General features: G+C 34.1%; 1 protein-coding gene across 1 annotated transcript; it reads right to left on the bottom strand.

The window, feature by feature from the left end:
• Positions 1 to 301: 301 nt before the first annotated feature.
• LOC115891724 (sodium/hydrogen exchanger 9B2-like) lies at positions 302 to 16394 on the bottom strand. Its single transcript, XM_030912263.1, is given in 11 exon segments — positions 302 to 1150; positions 4503 to 4633; positions 5325 to 5595; positions 6626 to 6866; positions 8412 to 8645; positions 10210 to 10405; positions 11227 to 11323; positions 11325 to 11412; positions 12671 to 12788; positions 13787 to 13865; positions 16299 to 16394. Coding segments are annotated over 11 exon segments (1788 nt in total). The 5' UTR covers positions 16347 to 16394; the 3' UTR covers positions 302 to 865.
• Between the last annotated feature and the right edge of the window lie 552 nt (positions 16395 to 16946).

Below are 16946 nucleotides of genomic sequence, written 5' to 3'. Positions count from 1 at the left end.
CAAAAAGTGTGTATGCCACTGTAGTAGACCCGCTTTGCAGAGTTTTTTTTATTCTAATATCGTAGGCCACAACATATCCAAAAAATTATAAAAAAACATTTAAAGATTAAAAAATTATTAGGAATTAAACAAGGTTCCAATTTAATTTGGCCCACAGTACCGTACATATTATGTCAACTTTGGACATTGGACATCAAACGAAGTGCCGCTTCGTACAAATATTTTTTGCTTAATAATTTTTTTATCCATCAATTAATGGATATAATATACAAATACCTAAGTAAATTAGTATTTCTTTTTTATTTTATATTTTCAAGAAATTTCAAGATTTTCTTGATTTCTTGTCAAGAAATCTTCATCTTGACAAGTAATTTCTTGTCTTGTCTTGAAAACCAAAAATCATTTCTTGTCTTGATCTTGTCTTGAAATCAAGACAAGATAAAGAAGTTGTCAAGAAAATGACGACCCCTAGACTAAACTACTACACTAAACTACTCTACTAATTTTTACCGTCCGCACGCACTAAATTACTAAATTCCTCGCTACTCGACCAAATTACTAGGCGTGTCTGAACTAGGCTTAATATAGGAAAGTACTTAAAATTTTCTTTAATAGTCTTTAATTTCCAAAAATGTGATATAGATGCAGCAAGTAGATTTATTTAAAATTCAAATTTTCAAAAAAGTCTTATCCTTGATTCTTCATAACGACTAACCTACAATCGCCGTAAAACACTACGTATATTTTTTACTTCTAGCCAAAAATTGCTAGATTTCGGACCAAATCAAATAATACATTGACATTTTTCTTATAACTTCACTACACTTAAACTAACTACGAGGTAATATCACAAAACTCTACAGATTTATTTCCCCTCCAGCGAAGACAAATCGTTCTCGACGTCCTTTTCAACAGTCAAACTTCTGAGGCTTCTGATCGAGTGGCGGGAGGCTCCGAGGCTGGCGTCGGCTCTGAAGGGGGTCGTGGTCTTTTGGAGCAGGATCGGTCCTAGGACGGTCATGAGCACTGCAGAGACGGGAGCGGTCATCATGATGGACAGGATACACACCATAAGCACCTTCTGGGCGTATTCGAATTGGGGGGAGGTGGTGTCTGTGGCGAGGACTAGAAGAACTGGGCCTAAGGCAGCCTGGAATAGATACAATAAGAGAAATTATTAAATCTTAAGCTTCAGTCAGGACCTCGCAATTAGTGGAATAAATTAGTAGATTCAGTTACACTTTATACTTTTTTTCCATAGCAACTGTTAAAATTGCCTAATATCTATCAAAAATAGTGATAAAATAGTACTTTAACCGCAAGGGTAGATTAAATGATACTTTAACAGCGGGGATATGTTAAAAACTTATTTATTTCTTCTCGCACGTTTTTTAATTGCTTCCATTTTTGAAAATTTTAAGTTAAGTTATTCGGGATTTAAATGGAAGTATTCTGGACATGGCCTCAGCCTGAATATCTGTTGATAATTTACTTATCTCGTTTTGAGCCATTTCTGGCTCTAATTCAATCAGCAATCGACACGAAAAAGAATTAAAAAATATTGACTCAAAACTGACAAATAAAGAGAGAGCTTTATTTATTTGTCAAATTACATAGAAATCAACGCCAATCCAGCACAATATTTTTTCTACTCGTAATAAATTCCTTCAAATAATAATTTCTGAATATTTTTTTAAAACGTAACTCGGCTATGGAAAAAAAAATATTGTTTTATACACGACGATAAAATACCATCTTATCGTCTTGTATAAAAAATAACTATTAGTTTACGATAATTCACAATATTTAAAAAACTCAATTAAAATTAATAGAATATCCTAGCAACAGCTTGCGGTAGTCAGTTGTATTCATAGAGAAAGCCTAAAGGTAAGTGTCCATTTGAGAGTAATTCGTGCGAGTGACTGTCGATAGTCACTCCAAAGAGAGTATCCATTTGAGAGCGATTTAAAGAATTTTTGCTATCGGCTAGATAACTAAAAATTCTCCAAATGCTTACTCTCATACATATCTGTCAGGAGGGTATCCATTTGAGATTTCTGTTTCATCAACTGCCTTTCTTTGTATATTAACGTGTTTTGTGTTTTTTTTAATCAATTTAGTTATTCCCTCATATAAAACATATATACAACACATAAATAATGCACAGCATATACATATCATAGAAGATCTAGGTGTCGTCCTTTTTCATCTGTCGCATCAGTGACCTACTGTTGGTACCAGATCCTGGCCAGATGGTATCGAAGGCATTCTTTTCGTAATTATTTCTATCGTCGATTTCTGGATTTAGTGTATGATTCTATTTAATATTAACCATTTAATCCTCTTTTTGAATTGTATAAATTTCAATTTTTTTACCTTCTCTGCTAAACTATTGAATGTTTGAATTGTTTTTGCTGTTAGTCTCTGTGTTAATGTCTTATTTTTTACTTCATAATATGTGACTTTTTCCTTGTTTGGTAATTCTAAACTTCCTTGTTTCTATTTAATTTAATATTTAGCAAGCTATTAAAAAGTATTAATTGTTTTATATCTAGTTCTTGCACTGTATCAAATAATATGTGTGTTGTTGTTCTTTTGTGTAATTTATATATTAATTTTAAAATTTTATTTTGTTGACGTTGCAATGCGTTTAAATTATTTTCGGTCGTATTACTCCATATATTCATTAAATAGTTCATCCTGGAGGTAAACAGTGCGTGATATAAGGTTTCCTCATGTTATTTGGTATCAATTTTTGAATTTTTATTAAAGCTGCAATGGTGCGTATATTTTCATTTTTCAGCTTTACTACATGACCATCCCATTTCAAATTATTTTGTATTTTTAACCCTAAATAATTGATTGTTGATGTTTCTCGTAGAATATGGTTTTGTAGTTTTATTTGTAAGTTTAATTTTTGTTTTGTGGTTTTAAATATCATATATTCTGTTTTTAGTTCGTTTATGGTTAGGAGATTGTTGTAGCACCATGTTTGCACTTTTTGCAGGTCTTTGTTGATGTTTGTTTCAAGGATGTTCTGATCTGTTTCTGTATATACTAAACATGTATCATCGGCATATCCATATATGATGCCATTTAATGATTTAATGCTAGTTCGCAGAGATTGTTTGTATAAAGGATATACAGGAGAGGTGGTAGGCCAAAATGACATTTCTCGCAAATTTTGAAGTGTAATTAGTGGAAAAGTTAAAAGTTTGAAAACTTTTCTTCTAATTGAGAATGTCTATCACTAATTTTGACGTTCTGAATGCTTACATTGAAATTAAAGGAACAAACTACTACTAGTTAAAACCACTAATTTGTTCTACTAATTGCGAGGTTCTGAATGAAGCTTAAGTGGAATAAATTAGTGATTTCAGTTAGTGTAGAAGTGTGTTCCTTTAATCAATGTAAACATTTAGAACGTCAAAATTAGTGGTAGTAAATGTCAATTAGTAGGAAATGTTAACAAATTTTTTAATATTTTTCACTAATTTTACTTACTAAAAAGATCATGGCGAGCCCCCTTTGCCCTTAAACAGTGTTAGTGAAGTAAAAAATTATATTGTTGCTTAAGTTTTGCTGGTTTTATTGAAACTACACGCATAGATATTTCAGCTGCGCTCAATATCCGTTTACAGACTATCATAGAATCTCACAAAAATTGAAGACTAATGTTAACCAATTAAACATTTCCATTTTTGAGCTTCCATTGAGAAAACTAGCTAATATCTCCATTTAATTAGAATTTACTGTGTATTAATCATCAAATTTTTTTTGACCCTTGTCAAAAGTCAAAGCAAAAAAAGCTAACCGTGGCAACCATTAATCACAACTAATAGTCTGGTTCATGTACCATTTCGAGTAAAATTTTTTAATATTCTCCGAAAATTACAAATGTGTGAATATTTTTTTGGCTGTACTTACCTGCCGTTAAACGGTAGCTTACTAAAATGCCGTTAATAGGTATGACGTCGTTGATGTGACGCACTTGAGGGCTTTATGAAATATAGGAATTTTATAAGGACTAACCAACGCTATCCATCCCACCAAATAACCAACTAACCAATGAATTAACACCTTCCAAATAACCACGCTAACCAACCCGCCAAATAACTTAACTCTAAAAAAAAATCCAACCAAAAAGAGTGAAACCAATGCAATAAGATCACGCTATAAGCAAAAAAAATATATAAAAAAGTCTTGGTCGGCGTGAGATTTGAACCACGGATCATTCGCTCACGAAGCGATAGCTTCTGCCACGGAGCCACAGGTGCTCTTGCATAAAGCTTATAGCTAGGCATTACTTTCCGCCGACATGAACGACGTCATAATATCTATTAACGGCATTTTAGTAGGCTACCGTTTAACGGCTGTTTAAGTACATCGTATTTTTTTTTAAGAAAACCAACACATGGCTGCTTTTAAATAGTGTTATATTTATGAAAATGGTTCATGTGAACCAGACTCTAACTTTTACTGGTTTTTCTATAGATACGTACCTGTACAGTGGCCTTAGACATAAGGGCAAATCCGGCGAATACTTTTTCTTTCAAGTTCAGCTTGCATCCTATTCCCAAAGCTATGGTTCCGGCCAATCTGATAATGATACCGGTAGACAAAATTGCAAAACCTGAAAAATAGTCAGTGAAACTTGAATCAGTCATTTAAATGAATCAAGGGTCCATTTTACTAATCCGAAAAAGTAGCAAAACAAGCGTTCGGCATTTAACGTTTTATGTAAAACTGGCTAGGTATTTTTACACAAATGAAGAAAGAAATTAAAGATAAAGGATTATACTATGTCGCTATTATAGCACGCTTTTAGATAACTTCTTCATTTTTAAGATTTTGATGGTCAAACATCAACAAAATATTCCTTATGTTTGGACTAAATTTTCTCGAAAATAAAGATATAATTGAAAATTCTGTTACAATAGAGAAATAGATTGAAGTTTTGTGATTACAGTGATATACAATTTATATAGTTTTGTAACAAATTACTCGCTATTTTATGGCAAATGCTGAAGCTCTGCAAGCCTTAATCATGCCCTAATCCAAGCACGTGTGTTTGGAATTTTGGATGTGGCTTAACACGAACACGACAGGATCGGGCTAAGCTTTAGGCAGATTTCTGAAATATAATATATATTTCCTTCGGCCACACACCAGCTTTACCCGACCCCCGAGAGCGACCCGAGCAGTACATCGAAATAGACTCTTAATATTAATTTGTAGAACCAATAGTATAGTTTCTGAACCAGTTCTCTATACAAGGTGTATTAAGGAAGGTATGTTTATTTATTCTACAGTCATTGGCTTACCTAACAATAAAATATGTCCGTCCAATTCGTTCAGCTTGATTTGGGCACCAGTAACCGCGAAGAGGATGGGTTCGAATACCATCCACAGTATCTCGAACCCTTCATTGGCCGGGTTGTCCTCGACGCTCCAACCCTGCTTGGACCACAGTACCAGAGCTGTGAAGGCACCGATGACGCAGCCCAGAGGTCCGGCACCTCCGTATCCAATGGTGTCGCTTCCGAAAACGGAAACAGAGCAACCGACGAACAGGAGTAGGATTCTGAGGTGAGTCTGAAAGGAGATCAGATATTTATATGAGCGTGAATACCAGAAATTTGTATAAGAGTAAAAAGTATTAGAGTGGTTTGGTTTGGCTTTAAGAAGCATGACCATACAATCAGTGAGATCGAAAACTGTGATGGAATGTCGAGAAGCACTGTCCTGGCTGCGTCGGGGCGGGGATACTCTGTGCTGGGTGCCAGGCCACAGCAATGTGGTGGGCAATCAGGAAGCAGACAGACTAGCCAAAGACGGAGCCAGGGGATAGCCCGTGGCAGATGACCCATCACTTGTGACGATCAACGCACTGAAGGAGGCGATAGGAACTGGTTTGGCTTTCCTGCCAAGCAGCAAGAGACGTGGCAACACCGTGCGGACTGCGCTACAGCTCGAAGACTGTGGCCAGTGGTAGATAGCAAAAAGACAAAACAACTACTAGAGCACAAAAAGAATCTAGTACGCAAAATTTTTAGTGTCGTTACTGGAAACTGTTCCACGGGGGTAAACGTGAGATGGAAAATTTCCAATGACGACCACTGCAGAGAATGCGGGAAGGAAAAAGAAACCATAGAGCACCTGCTGTACCACTGTCCGGCACTAGAATATCGGCGCTTTAAAACTTTAGGCCAAGGTTACCAACTGGCACGTGTATTCAGCATACGCAGACCTTTACGCTGTAAAATTAACTCTCCGGAGGCCGCGCGCCTATTTTCCCCGATAATTCGAAAATCTGGAAACATCAGATGCTGCACCGCTTAGTATCTTCCTGTCTCTGCATATTTTATGAGAAGTGTACGTTTGCACATCGTTTAGGGTAGTTATTTATTCGTGTCAAATTTTTTTATTAAATAAGTATTATTTTTTAGATGTACACTGCAAGAAATATTGCAACAGCTCATGCAAGACTGTTTGAACGAAGATGACGAATTAACTACTGAACATGATGATGAAAAGGAAGAACGAGAGGTGGATATTATAGAAAGGCAAGGGCCCAAAACAAATTCTGATACTGGAATATAAATTTCAGATTCTGATTTCTTACCGCGTATGGATCGTTCCTTTCTGGGAAGAAGTAGCAAATGACACCCCACAGGACGCCGAATCCAATGCCTCCTATGATGGATATTGGCGCCTCCAAGATGACGTGCGTCATTGATCCCGATGAGAACATGGCGCTCTTGATTATGCCGAACAAGGCCACGGATGCGGCGTCGTCTATACCGGCTATGGCAATGATCATGGTGGGGATACCCTTGGCTACCCCGTAACCTTTTGATCTCAGTCTGGAAAATAATAAATTATATAAACAACTTCTAAAGGTGCGTCCAGACCTGACGAGACGAGAGCGAGACGAGCGCGAGAGATCTCAAATTTGCTATGTAGTGTGGACGGGTCTCGGCAGAGCCTCGCGAGACAACTCTTAACGACCCTCAACCCCGACAAGCCTCGTTGCTATACGTTGTCTGTCGATTTTGCGACGGCTGATCAAAGAAAGTTCGCGGCACAGTCTGGACGTGTTTTTTGTAGGCTTGCTCGACTGCGAGATATTAGCCCTGATTTATGATTTCGACTATTTAAATTTAAGTAGTCTCAAATATTTTAAATCGTACACCGTATGTATTATCATTTTTTTCTTTGGGTCACTGATAATTTTTACCGTACCGATCTAACATTTTTTTAAACAAATTGAATTATTACAAAATCTATTAATTTTAGATAAACCGGGTGAGTCTCAAAAGTGGCTTTATTTTTTTCTGGAGATTTGGTATGTTAGTATATGACATAAATTAGGATTGGTTGACGGTATTGAATTGTTTTCGGACACTTCTTGTTTCACCGGAAATGGCATAACTTTTGATTTTTAAATGACACCCTCGGTACTTTTTTACTTTATTCGATAGAATAACAAATTGTATTTTAAATATTAATCTAGATTACCATGGCTGTGTTAAAAACACTAATTTTTAATCAATGAGCCTTGAAAAAATAGATTTGATTAATGTTTTTAGTGTCTTGTCCTGGCCCGTTAAAAGATGGCCAAATCGTATTTTTAATCATATCTCAATTTTTTAAAACGGAACGAGGGTGGCTCATTAGCATATTTGGAAAAATCATTTTTTTACGAATAATTTGATACCACACACTTGGTATGTCGAGTCAAATTGTCGTTATGAACCGCAGCAATAAACCATATACAAAAATGTCAAAAGTTAACATATGATATGTCATTCTATACAGAGTGTCATTTTCTATCGAATAAAGTAAAAAAATGCTATTTAAAAATCAAAAGTTGTAGTCATTTCCGGTAAAAACCGGAAGTGACCGAAGACAATTGAATATGTCAATAAATCCTAATATATTATGTCATATACTAACACACCAAATCTCTTTGCTTTACTGAAAAAATAAAAAAGTTATACGGGTGAGTCACTTTTGAGACGCACCCCGTATAATATCATATGCAATAAAGTTACCGAATTGTACGTAGAATCTAATAATAAAATAAAAAATAAGGCATTATTAATTACTCATTTTAAAATATATATTATATCCGCAACAGTTTTTTGAGGTACCCTGTATATTGTATAGTCATTTTAAAATTTGCTTCTTAACCTTTCCTATAACTTTTCTAGTTAACCTTCCCTATAACTTTTCTATTTTGCTCTAAACAAAACGTTAAAAATCATATTTTGTAAAAGACGTCGCGCGTCGTGTCTCGAAACAAATTAATGAAGGCTTAAAGGGGAAAAACAAATAAAAAAATTACCTTAAAAAACCCAAAATTACCTTAAAAAATCGCAAAATTACCTTAAAAATCCCAAAGTTACCTTAATAAACATGGCACGGTGACCGCGGGGGACACCGCCGCCACTGTGGAGCCCAGCGCGAAGCAGTAGTCCCAGGGCAGGGCGAGCAGGAAGTGCGACATGACGGCCACCACGACCGCCTCAATGAGCCACGGTCCTAATCCTAGTTTGATCACAGTGAATTTGAGTCTCTTGAGGGCGGCCGGGTCCAGGTCTAGACCGGCCCTGATTAAAATTATCACTAAAGCCATTCTCCTGAAACATTAAAAGCTATTTATTATTTGTTATGTTAAAAGGCCAACAATTATGTTGTAAAATTATGAAAGTGTACAAAGAATTATCCAGAACTTAAAGAATGACAAAAGTCCCGGAAATGATCACATGCCGGCTGAGGTATTTAAGTATGGAGGGTCCAAGTTGATAGAACACATCCAGGAACTACTGAAAGACGTATGAGAGAAAGAAGAAATACCGAAAGAGTGGAAAGAAGCAATAATATGCCCTATACATAAGAAGGAAGATAAGAGTGAGTGTCAAAACTACAAAGGTATAGCTCTCCTAATTGTAGCGTATAAAGTACTGGCAACATATATAAAAGAAATATTAGTAGAGGAGGTTGATGAGAAAATTGGAGAGTACCAATGTGGATTTAAGAAAGGAAGAAGTACCGTTGACCAAATATTTACCCTTAGAGAAATACAAGCGGAGAGTTATGAATACGGAAAACAGACAATGCTCCTATTTATCGACTTTCAGTAGGCATATGACAAAGTTAAAAGGACGGAGGTGTTTAGAGCATTAACAGAATTAGGGGTTAGCAAGAAACTGACCAAGATGATAAAATTGACACTCCAAGAGACAGTAAATGAGGTCAAAGTAAACAAGAAAACAATGGAAAAAAATATAATCAGGGATCCACTATCTCCAGTACTGTTTAGTGTAGTATTAGAAAAAGTTATAAAAGATGTGGGAATCAACAGAGAGGGCCTTCTGTATACAAAAAGACACCAATGCAGATGATTTAGTTATCTTGAGAAGAGATCGGAAAGAGCTGATATCGGTGACCAAAAGAGAAGAAAATCAAAAAAGTAGGCTTAGTGTTTAATGAAAAGAAAACGAAATTTATGGAGTGGTTAGATAGGGATTTTTGTAAGGGAACATGTCTACAAATGGATTCTGCGAGAGGGAAACGATACTAGTTTGAGGAAGTTCATTCACATATCTAGGAGCCGTATTTCTGAGGGAACCAAATGTATCTCAAGAAATTATGGCAGGATCTTAAGAATAATGGCAGGAAATAGATGTGTTAGCGCACTACAGAAAATTATTAAGAGTAAGAACATCTCTAGAAGTTTAAAAATCAGAATGTACCAAACAATGCTGACCAATAGTGCTGTATGCATGTGATATGTGGACGTTCAATGCAAGGAAAGACTGAGATGGCTGGGACACATTGAAAGAATGGTTGAAGCAAGAATTCCTAGTATGATAATGAAACGGGAAATAGGTGGAAAGAAAAGGAGGGGTAGACCGAGAACCCCAGATGGAAAAAGGATGTAGAAGAGGACTTGAGAAGGATAAGAGTTGATGGGTGGAGAATAAAGGCGAAAGACAGAAACAAATGGAGAAAGATAACTGTTGCTCATGCCATGAGCCTTTTAGGCCTTTAGAGCTATTTTATATAAAAGCCCAACAAATCCGAAAAAGTTCAAATCAAATTCAAATATGCCATTAAACGTCAAACAGAACTATTAAAAATGGGAATTCATGATGTCAATTCCATATTTAATACTTAATAAAGATACTCTACTATACATACCTTAAATGCCTAGTTATAGGATGAAACGAACTATCTATGTCTACAATATTGACGTTCTGCATCAGTATTCCTGTGAAGAGCATTCCGATGAGCCCAGGCAGACTGGTGAGGCTCACCAGCCATCCGCCAAACTTGGATCCTAACACCAAAATGAGCAGCTGAAACAGTTTACCGCTTGGAGGGGCAGCTATTTCACCTAGAATGGGAAAGAATATCTTTGAAGCGAATATCTTTTAAACGGAAAATCTGAACAACTGTTCATTAAATTCTACATATTGTTACGTTTTTCGTCGGTTCCATGTGGACAGAAAGTCACAATTTATTTAAACACAATTTATTCTACACTAAGTAACAAAAACAATAACGATAAAAAACTTTAAGAACTATTTACAAACTATTTATCTAGGAAGAATTTATTTTGAATTTAGCGCGGCAACTGTACTCGTCTATTTGTTTCTGTCCCTCAGGCTCCAGGCGTCGGCTTATATAATCGCAGCTAAACAGTTCTCGAATAGTCCATAGATCATTAGGTGCATAGAGGAAAAAAAGGTTTAGAATGTTCTCGTATGTAGTCCTCCATTCCAGTGGAACTCGATCGTTCTCGAACGTTCGAATGAATCATTACGGTGTCTATTCTTTAATGCGATGTTAAGGTCATATGGGGACGGGACATATTAGTTAGGTTAGGTCGAGTCCACACGGGTCCGCAACAATATTAAAACAATTAAAATTAACAAATTATCGACATGTTTCGCAACACAGCAGCTTTCAGTACCGTTTCTGGCAATGACCATTCTAATCATTGTCGCATTGGCGTATCTACTAATGACAATGTGCAGTGGTGTTAGTGGTATAGAATGACCTCCATTGCTGCTGTTTAAACAGCAGCCTTATCGCATATTGCCAAATCAAACCAAACCCAAAACAACACACTGTATTATAATCAGATTTTTAATTTTTTTTTACAGTTAGTAAAATATATGTAGATTCTTATATTAATAACATACAAGACATTACCTACAATGGTATAGATTATGATCCAAGCCACGATCCCGACCAGCGCCAGAGAGATGAACCTGGAAAAGGTCTGATAGTCCGGGAAAAATGGATACGGGACATAGAAAGGACCAGTATTTCGGTTCCCAGGTTTCTGGAGTCGATTCTTTCGAGCGGCATTTCAGGCAGAAAGCATACCACCACGATCTGAAATGGTTAAAGGAAAGTTACTTTACCTTTTTATATACAGAGTGCAAAAAAATGTACCAAACTTCATTAAGTGGCTATAGATAAAAATAAAAGGAAAAATTACTATGAACATATGCCTTAAGATGCTTCTGAGAAAGTTGCAAGGCCATGGCAAGCTTTTACAGCCCTTGCAAGCTTTTCTAGCCTTTACAGACCACGTGGCATATCAGCATGTCTTGTAATTTTAGAGAACGATAGAGTAAAGTTCATTGTCTTGACTGTTTCCAGAATGTTAACATATAGAGTTTAATATACAGTTTCCAGAATGTTAAGATATACATAATTTTTAAATAGGAAACTTTTAGGGAGTTTAGAAACTTTTTTCTTTCTTGTAAATTTAATAATCTACAACCTATGTTGTCATATTTTAAAAATACTAGTTGAAGCCTGGCGCATCCGCCAACTCATCAGGAAAACAAATACTTATTTTTTTTTAATTAAATGAAAAACAAAAAATCCGGCGACGACAGTTTTTAGAAGAGCCAATTATCTATCTTTTAGTAAAATAAGCAACTTTCTAGAGCAAGTCGTTACTTCAGTAGAGACGACACCGATAAACATTAGCATTTTATATTATAGCCGTAGTATATGTAGATTATGTTTAAAAAAAAATACAAAAAGTTTTCAACTTTTGTATACAACCTGTATATTCAAAAATAATTTTAAATTGTGCATCATAAAATTTTCTAAAACTTTTGTATTTAACATTTTGTCGTAATCATAAAAACAAATGAAATAATGAACATTATTCTATCGTTGACTCACCCTGAGAGAAGTTTATATACTTAGTTTTCTAATATTAAAATAAACCTGTCAACGTTGCTTAATTAGTTGACATATTGATCAATAATGACAGCACATTGGTTGGAAATTTGACATATTATATGTCAAATTTGATGAAAATAAATAAAATGAAAAAGTTTTTTCGAAAATAATTTTAACAACCTATTGTTAACCAATTTTTATCAGTTATTTTAACAGCTTAGCTTATTTGATGGCCAGGAATGAAAGAAAAACGCCAAAAATTATTGTTAATCATTTAAAGGTAATGTCTTAATACATCAAAATTTACCATTTAATTTAAAAGTTCTAATTTTTTATATTTCTACTAATAATACATCAATTAATTATTTTGTGCTTTTAGTCAATCTTTACTAAAAACCGATAAAAAATATGAAAATAAAACATATTAATATAAAATAAAACTATACGTTACCTAGGATTATCATCTCCATTGTCCGAAAATCTTGTTTTCGAATTTTTCGAAGTCATTGAAATGTTGGATAAATTTTTCCTTAATTTCCCATCGCCGTTCTTGTCAATTACTTCTACATCTAGAAAAATCAATCAAGAATTGATTGTGTATTGAATAAATACACAATAAGTAAATGTTTCTGTGTAGACACTTGAAGTGGCATGACATGTTTCTATATTTTGACAAACATTTGTCGACAAACTTCAGAAAAAATATTCCTAAATGGAAAAATATATTTTGATTTAACTGGAGTTTTGATTTTTTGTTGTTTATGTTTTGAAGTATCAGTAAAATATTGACAAAGATAGTGGATCACTTCAAATTCTCTTATTATTAAAATCTGTTGATAAAACAATGTAATAATAACTTTGGAAAAAGAATAAATCTTGCACATCATAAAACATTCCAAATAGTTACAGAAAAAATAATATTGAATATACCTTTAAACCGGTGTCCCAATATTCCGTGAACATAGAACAACTACATGTTTTTGGAATAAAAATAAGTTCATTGGACACAATTTACCAATATACAAGAATGCGTCTTTTGTCCGTTAGAGGGCATCAAACTTTAAGAAAATAAACACACTTTTTCAGATATTTTAAGAACCGTTATTCCGATTTGAATGAGATTTTAGGTGTCTATGTTTTGCTAAGCGTTTTAATATTTGACTTTCAAAAATATCAAGAAAAAGTACGGGAAAGGTGAAAACTAACCCCACCCCTAGCTATCAGAAACTATATAAAATCTATTATGCTCTAATAATCTAGTTGGCGAAAATATGGAATTTTATGTTAGTATCACAAATTATATTTGACAATAAGATTGATAAAAAGCTTAAAAAAATAATAATTTTAAATTAATTATCGTTCGGGTTTATCTTTTGATCCATGCCCTCTAACGGACAAACGAAGCATTTTTGTATATAGGTAAATTGTGTGCAATTAAACTAATTTTCATTCAAAAATACGAAATATTGAGGCACCCTGTATAAAAAAGTAATGAAAGACTCTTGTTGATGCGCTTCTTCCCAATTTTTTTTTTATTCAATGTAATTGTTTTGACATTTTATAGTACCTTGTATATAAGTCATGGATGCGTCTCCATTTACTTTGTTGGGCTCTCCAACATCATTCGAATTTTGAACCATGTTGATCTGTAACAAAAATAATACAAAGATTTTAGTAAAATTGATTATTCAAGGGTATTGTATTTATTTGTCTTCTTGCAAATTTGATTGAAAAATCAATTACCGCGGCTATTTTGAACTTGATTTGATTTTTTGAAAAACGACAAAAAGAAAATATGTTTCTTTTATCGATATCTACCAGCCCTGAAAATATTGGCACTTATTTAAGACCCACCCTGTAAAAATATCTTTCTAACATTAAAATTACAAACTTATTTGCTAGTACAGGGTGAATCAACGATAGAGTAAAAAAGATACCCTGTATAAAATGTGTTTAGAATTTCATGTAGAATTGGAAAACCCAAAGATACAGAGGGTGTTTGCTCCATTTAAAGTAAGTAAATTTATAGCAACTAACCGGCAACATTGGCGTAACTACAGGGGTGCAAGGAAGTGTCCACCCCCGAGGTGCTGCTTGGCACCCTTGGCACCTCCCAGAGAAAACTTGAATTTTGACTGAACAATGACTCTTGGCTAAATATTAATTTTTATTTGCTTGTGATGTAGTAAAAATACCTTTTTTCATTTTTGGTTTAATTAATATTATTTTGAGTTAGTTATTATATTTTTACAAAATTTTTAGGTATGTAAATAATCCACGGGAACACGGGTTGATAACCAAGTCTATTAAATTTATTGATAGAAAAACTCATGTAAACGTTTTATTCAAAAAATGTATTTATTTTTAATGATTACACTATTACACTACTCAAAATAATTATCGCATATTTGAATAAAAGTAATTATTACATATTTCTAAATGAAGCATGCATTTTTCTGCCTTTCTCTTGTGAGTTTTTAGGGTAATTAGGGTACGCACTAAACATGCAATTTTTAGTCGGCCGACTATTTAGTTGCAAAAGTGAAAACAATACATTTTTATGGAGCCGATCGACCCAATATTTGATTGCATTATGTAGCCTTAGGCTATACGTTGACAGGCAATTTTTAATCGACCGACTATTTAGTTCCATATTTGTAACTAATATACCGGGTGCGTCTCAAAAGTAGCTCATCCCCTATAACTTTTTTATTTTTTCAGATAAAAAAACGAGATTTGGTATGTTAGTATATGGCATAAATTAGGATTGATTGACGTATTCAACTGTTTTTGGTCACTTCCTGTTTCACCGGAAATGACTACAACCTTTGATTTTTAAATGGTACCCTCGGTATTTTCTTACTTTATTCGATAGAAAATGACATTCTGAATAGAATGACATATCATATATCAACTTTTGACATTCTCGCTTAATAAAAAATCGTATTTTAAAATTCAATTTAGAGTGCCATGGCTATGTTAAAAAGACTAATTCTTAATCAAGGAGTCTTGGAAAAATAGAGTTGATGGTCTAATGTTTTTAGTGTCTTGTCCTGGCCAGTTAGAAAATGCTCAAATCGTATTTTTACCCATATCTCAATTTTTTCAAATGGAACGAGGGTGGATCATTAGCATATTTAGAAAAAGCATTATTTTACGAATAATTTGATACCATACACTTGGTATTTCGAGTCAAATTTTCGTTAGGAACCGCAAGTTATAATTTCAAATAAACCATACGCGAAAATGTCAAAAGTTGACATATGATATGTCATTCTATTCAGAGTGTTATTTTCTATCGAATAAAGTAAAAAAATACCGAAGGTGCCATTTAAAAATCAAAAGTTGTAATTACTTCCGGTGAAACAGGAAGTGACAGAAAATAATTGAATACGTCAATCAATCCGAATTTATATCATATACTAACATACCAAATCTCGTTTTTTAACTGAAAAAATAAAAATGTTATAGGGGTGAGCCATCCTATGGAGCCGCGCTCACATACTATCAAATAGTCGGCCGATCGGCTCCATAAGTATCAATGTATTGTTTTCACTTTTGCAACTAAATAGTCGGCCGACTAAATTTACGGGTTAACGCGTAGGCTTATTGTTTCGAATTTTCCTTCACAGTATCCAAAATCCAAACTATTTAAAACTGTTTTTCAAATTAATATTTTTTTTAGATAATATGCAATAATTTCAACTAAATTCCTTTAAAAAAAAATCCCTAGGCCTCAAGCCGAGGATGATTTGTTACGCTAATGACCAGAAATATCAGAAACTAGAAAGTATTTAAAAAAGTTACATATGGAAACAATCTTAACTTCAAACATTCAAATTTGTATCCAAGTTAGATCATCAAAAGCTTCAAAATCCTGTAGGTATAGTAGAATTAACCCAAACATCATTTCACATTAACAAAAAATATGCAAAGTAACTAAATCTGGTTTAACCATTATCCCTTCTTGAAACTATTTTACAGCTGGGATTTGTCTTAAAAAATTCCATTGACCTTTTTATATTTTAATGCCCTTATTTTACCCCAGTAAAGGGTTCAATATATTGTAACTAAACTACCTGGATTTTTAGACGGGGGTACATTTTCTGATATTCCCAATCGCCCATTTCGAACAAAAAATCCCACACACTTTTGGCACACACTTATACAGTAACCTTTCTCCAACCGAGCAGAAAGAAGACTGCATTAACATTTGCTAAGACAAGGCTTTATGTTCTTTATGGCTATTCGTCGGCATTTTTATGGGACAATCACTATAGCGACTATAAAAAAATCAAACAATAGATACCAGCATGCTATTAGGTTTTTATACCTCATTAAACATGAAGACATGAGTAATTAGAAGAATCGGCAACGTAGCGGATATATATGGTATCTCTTAGATAATGCTTGTGCAATCTTTGCTGAGGTGGCGCATTTTTTTGCATTGCAAAAAAAGTTACGGTTGTTGAATGTTGGTGGAATCATACATAGGCAGTATTTTTTCCGAACAGTGGTTAGAATTTTACTGAATATAACTTTTTTAATTTTGGACGTACAAAATAGCTATACCGGGTGTTGCATCGTCGAGCGGGAAATAGGAAATCCCATGTAAATTTTAATGGGGTCAATTATTGGCTTCCCTAATTATTTTTGAGAATAATTCTATTTAGGTTTATTGAAGAGCACTAAAACCCACATTCAAAAGAATAACTTTAGATATTTTT

The sequence above is a fragment of the Sitophilus oryzae genome, unplaced genomic scaffold (genome assembly GCF_002938485.1).
Source record: "Sitophilus oryzae breed Bouriz unplaced genomic scaffold, Soryzae_2.0 scaffold_1191_pilon_pilon, whole genome shotgun sequence".
Taxonomy (NCBI): Eukaryota; Metazoa; Arthropoda; class Insecta; order Coleoptera; family Curculionidae; genus Sitophilus; species Sitophilus oryzae.
Note: the sequence above shows the minus strand (reverse complement) of the source record. Positions and strands in the feature narration are given on the sequence as shown.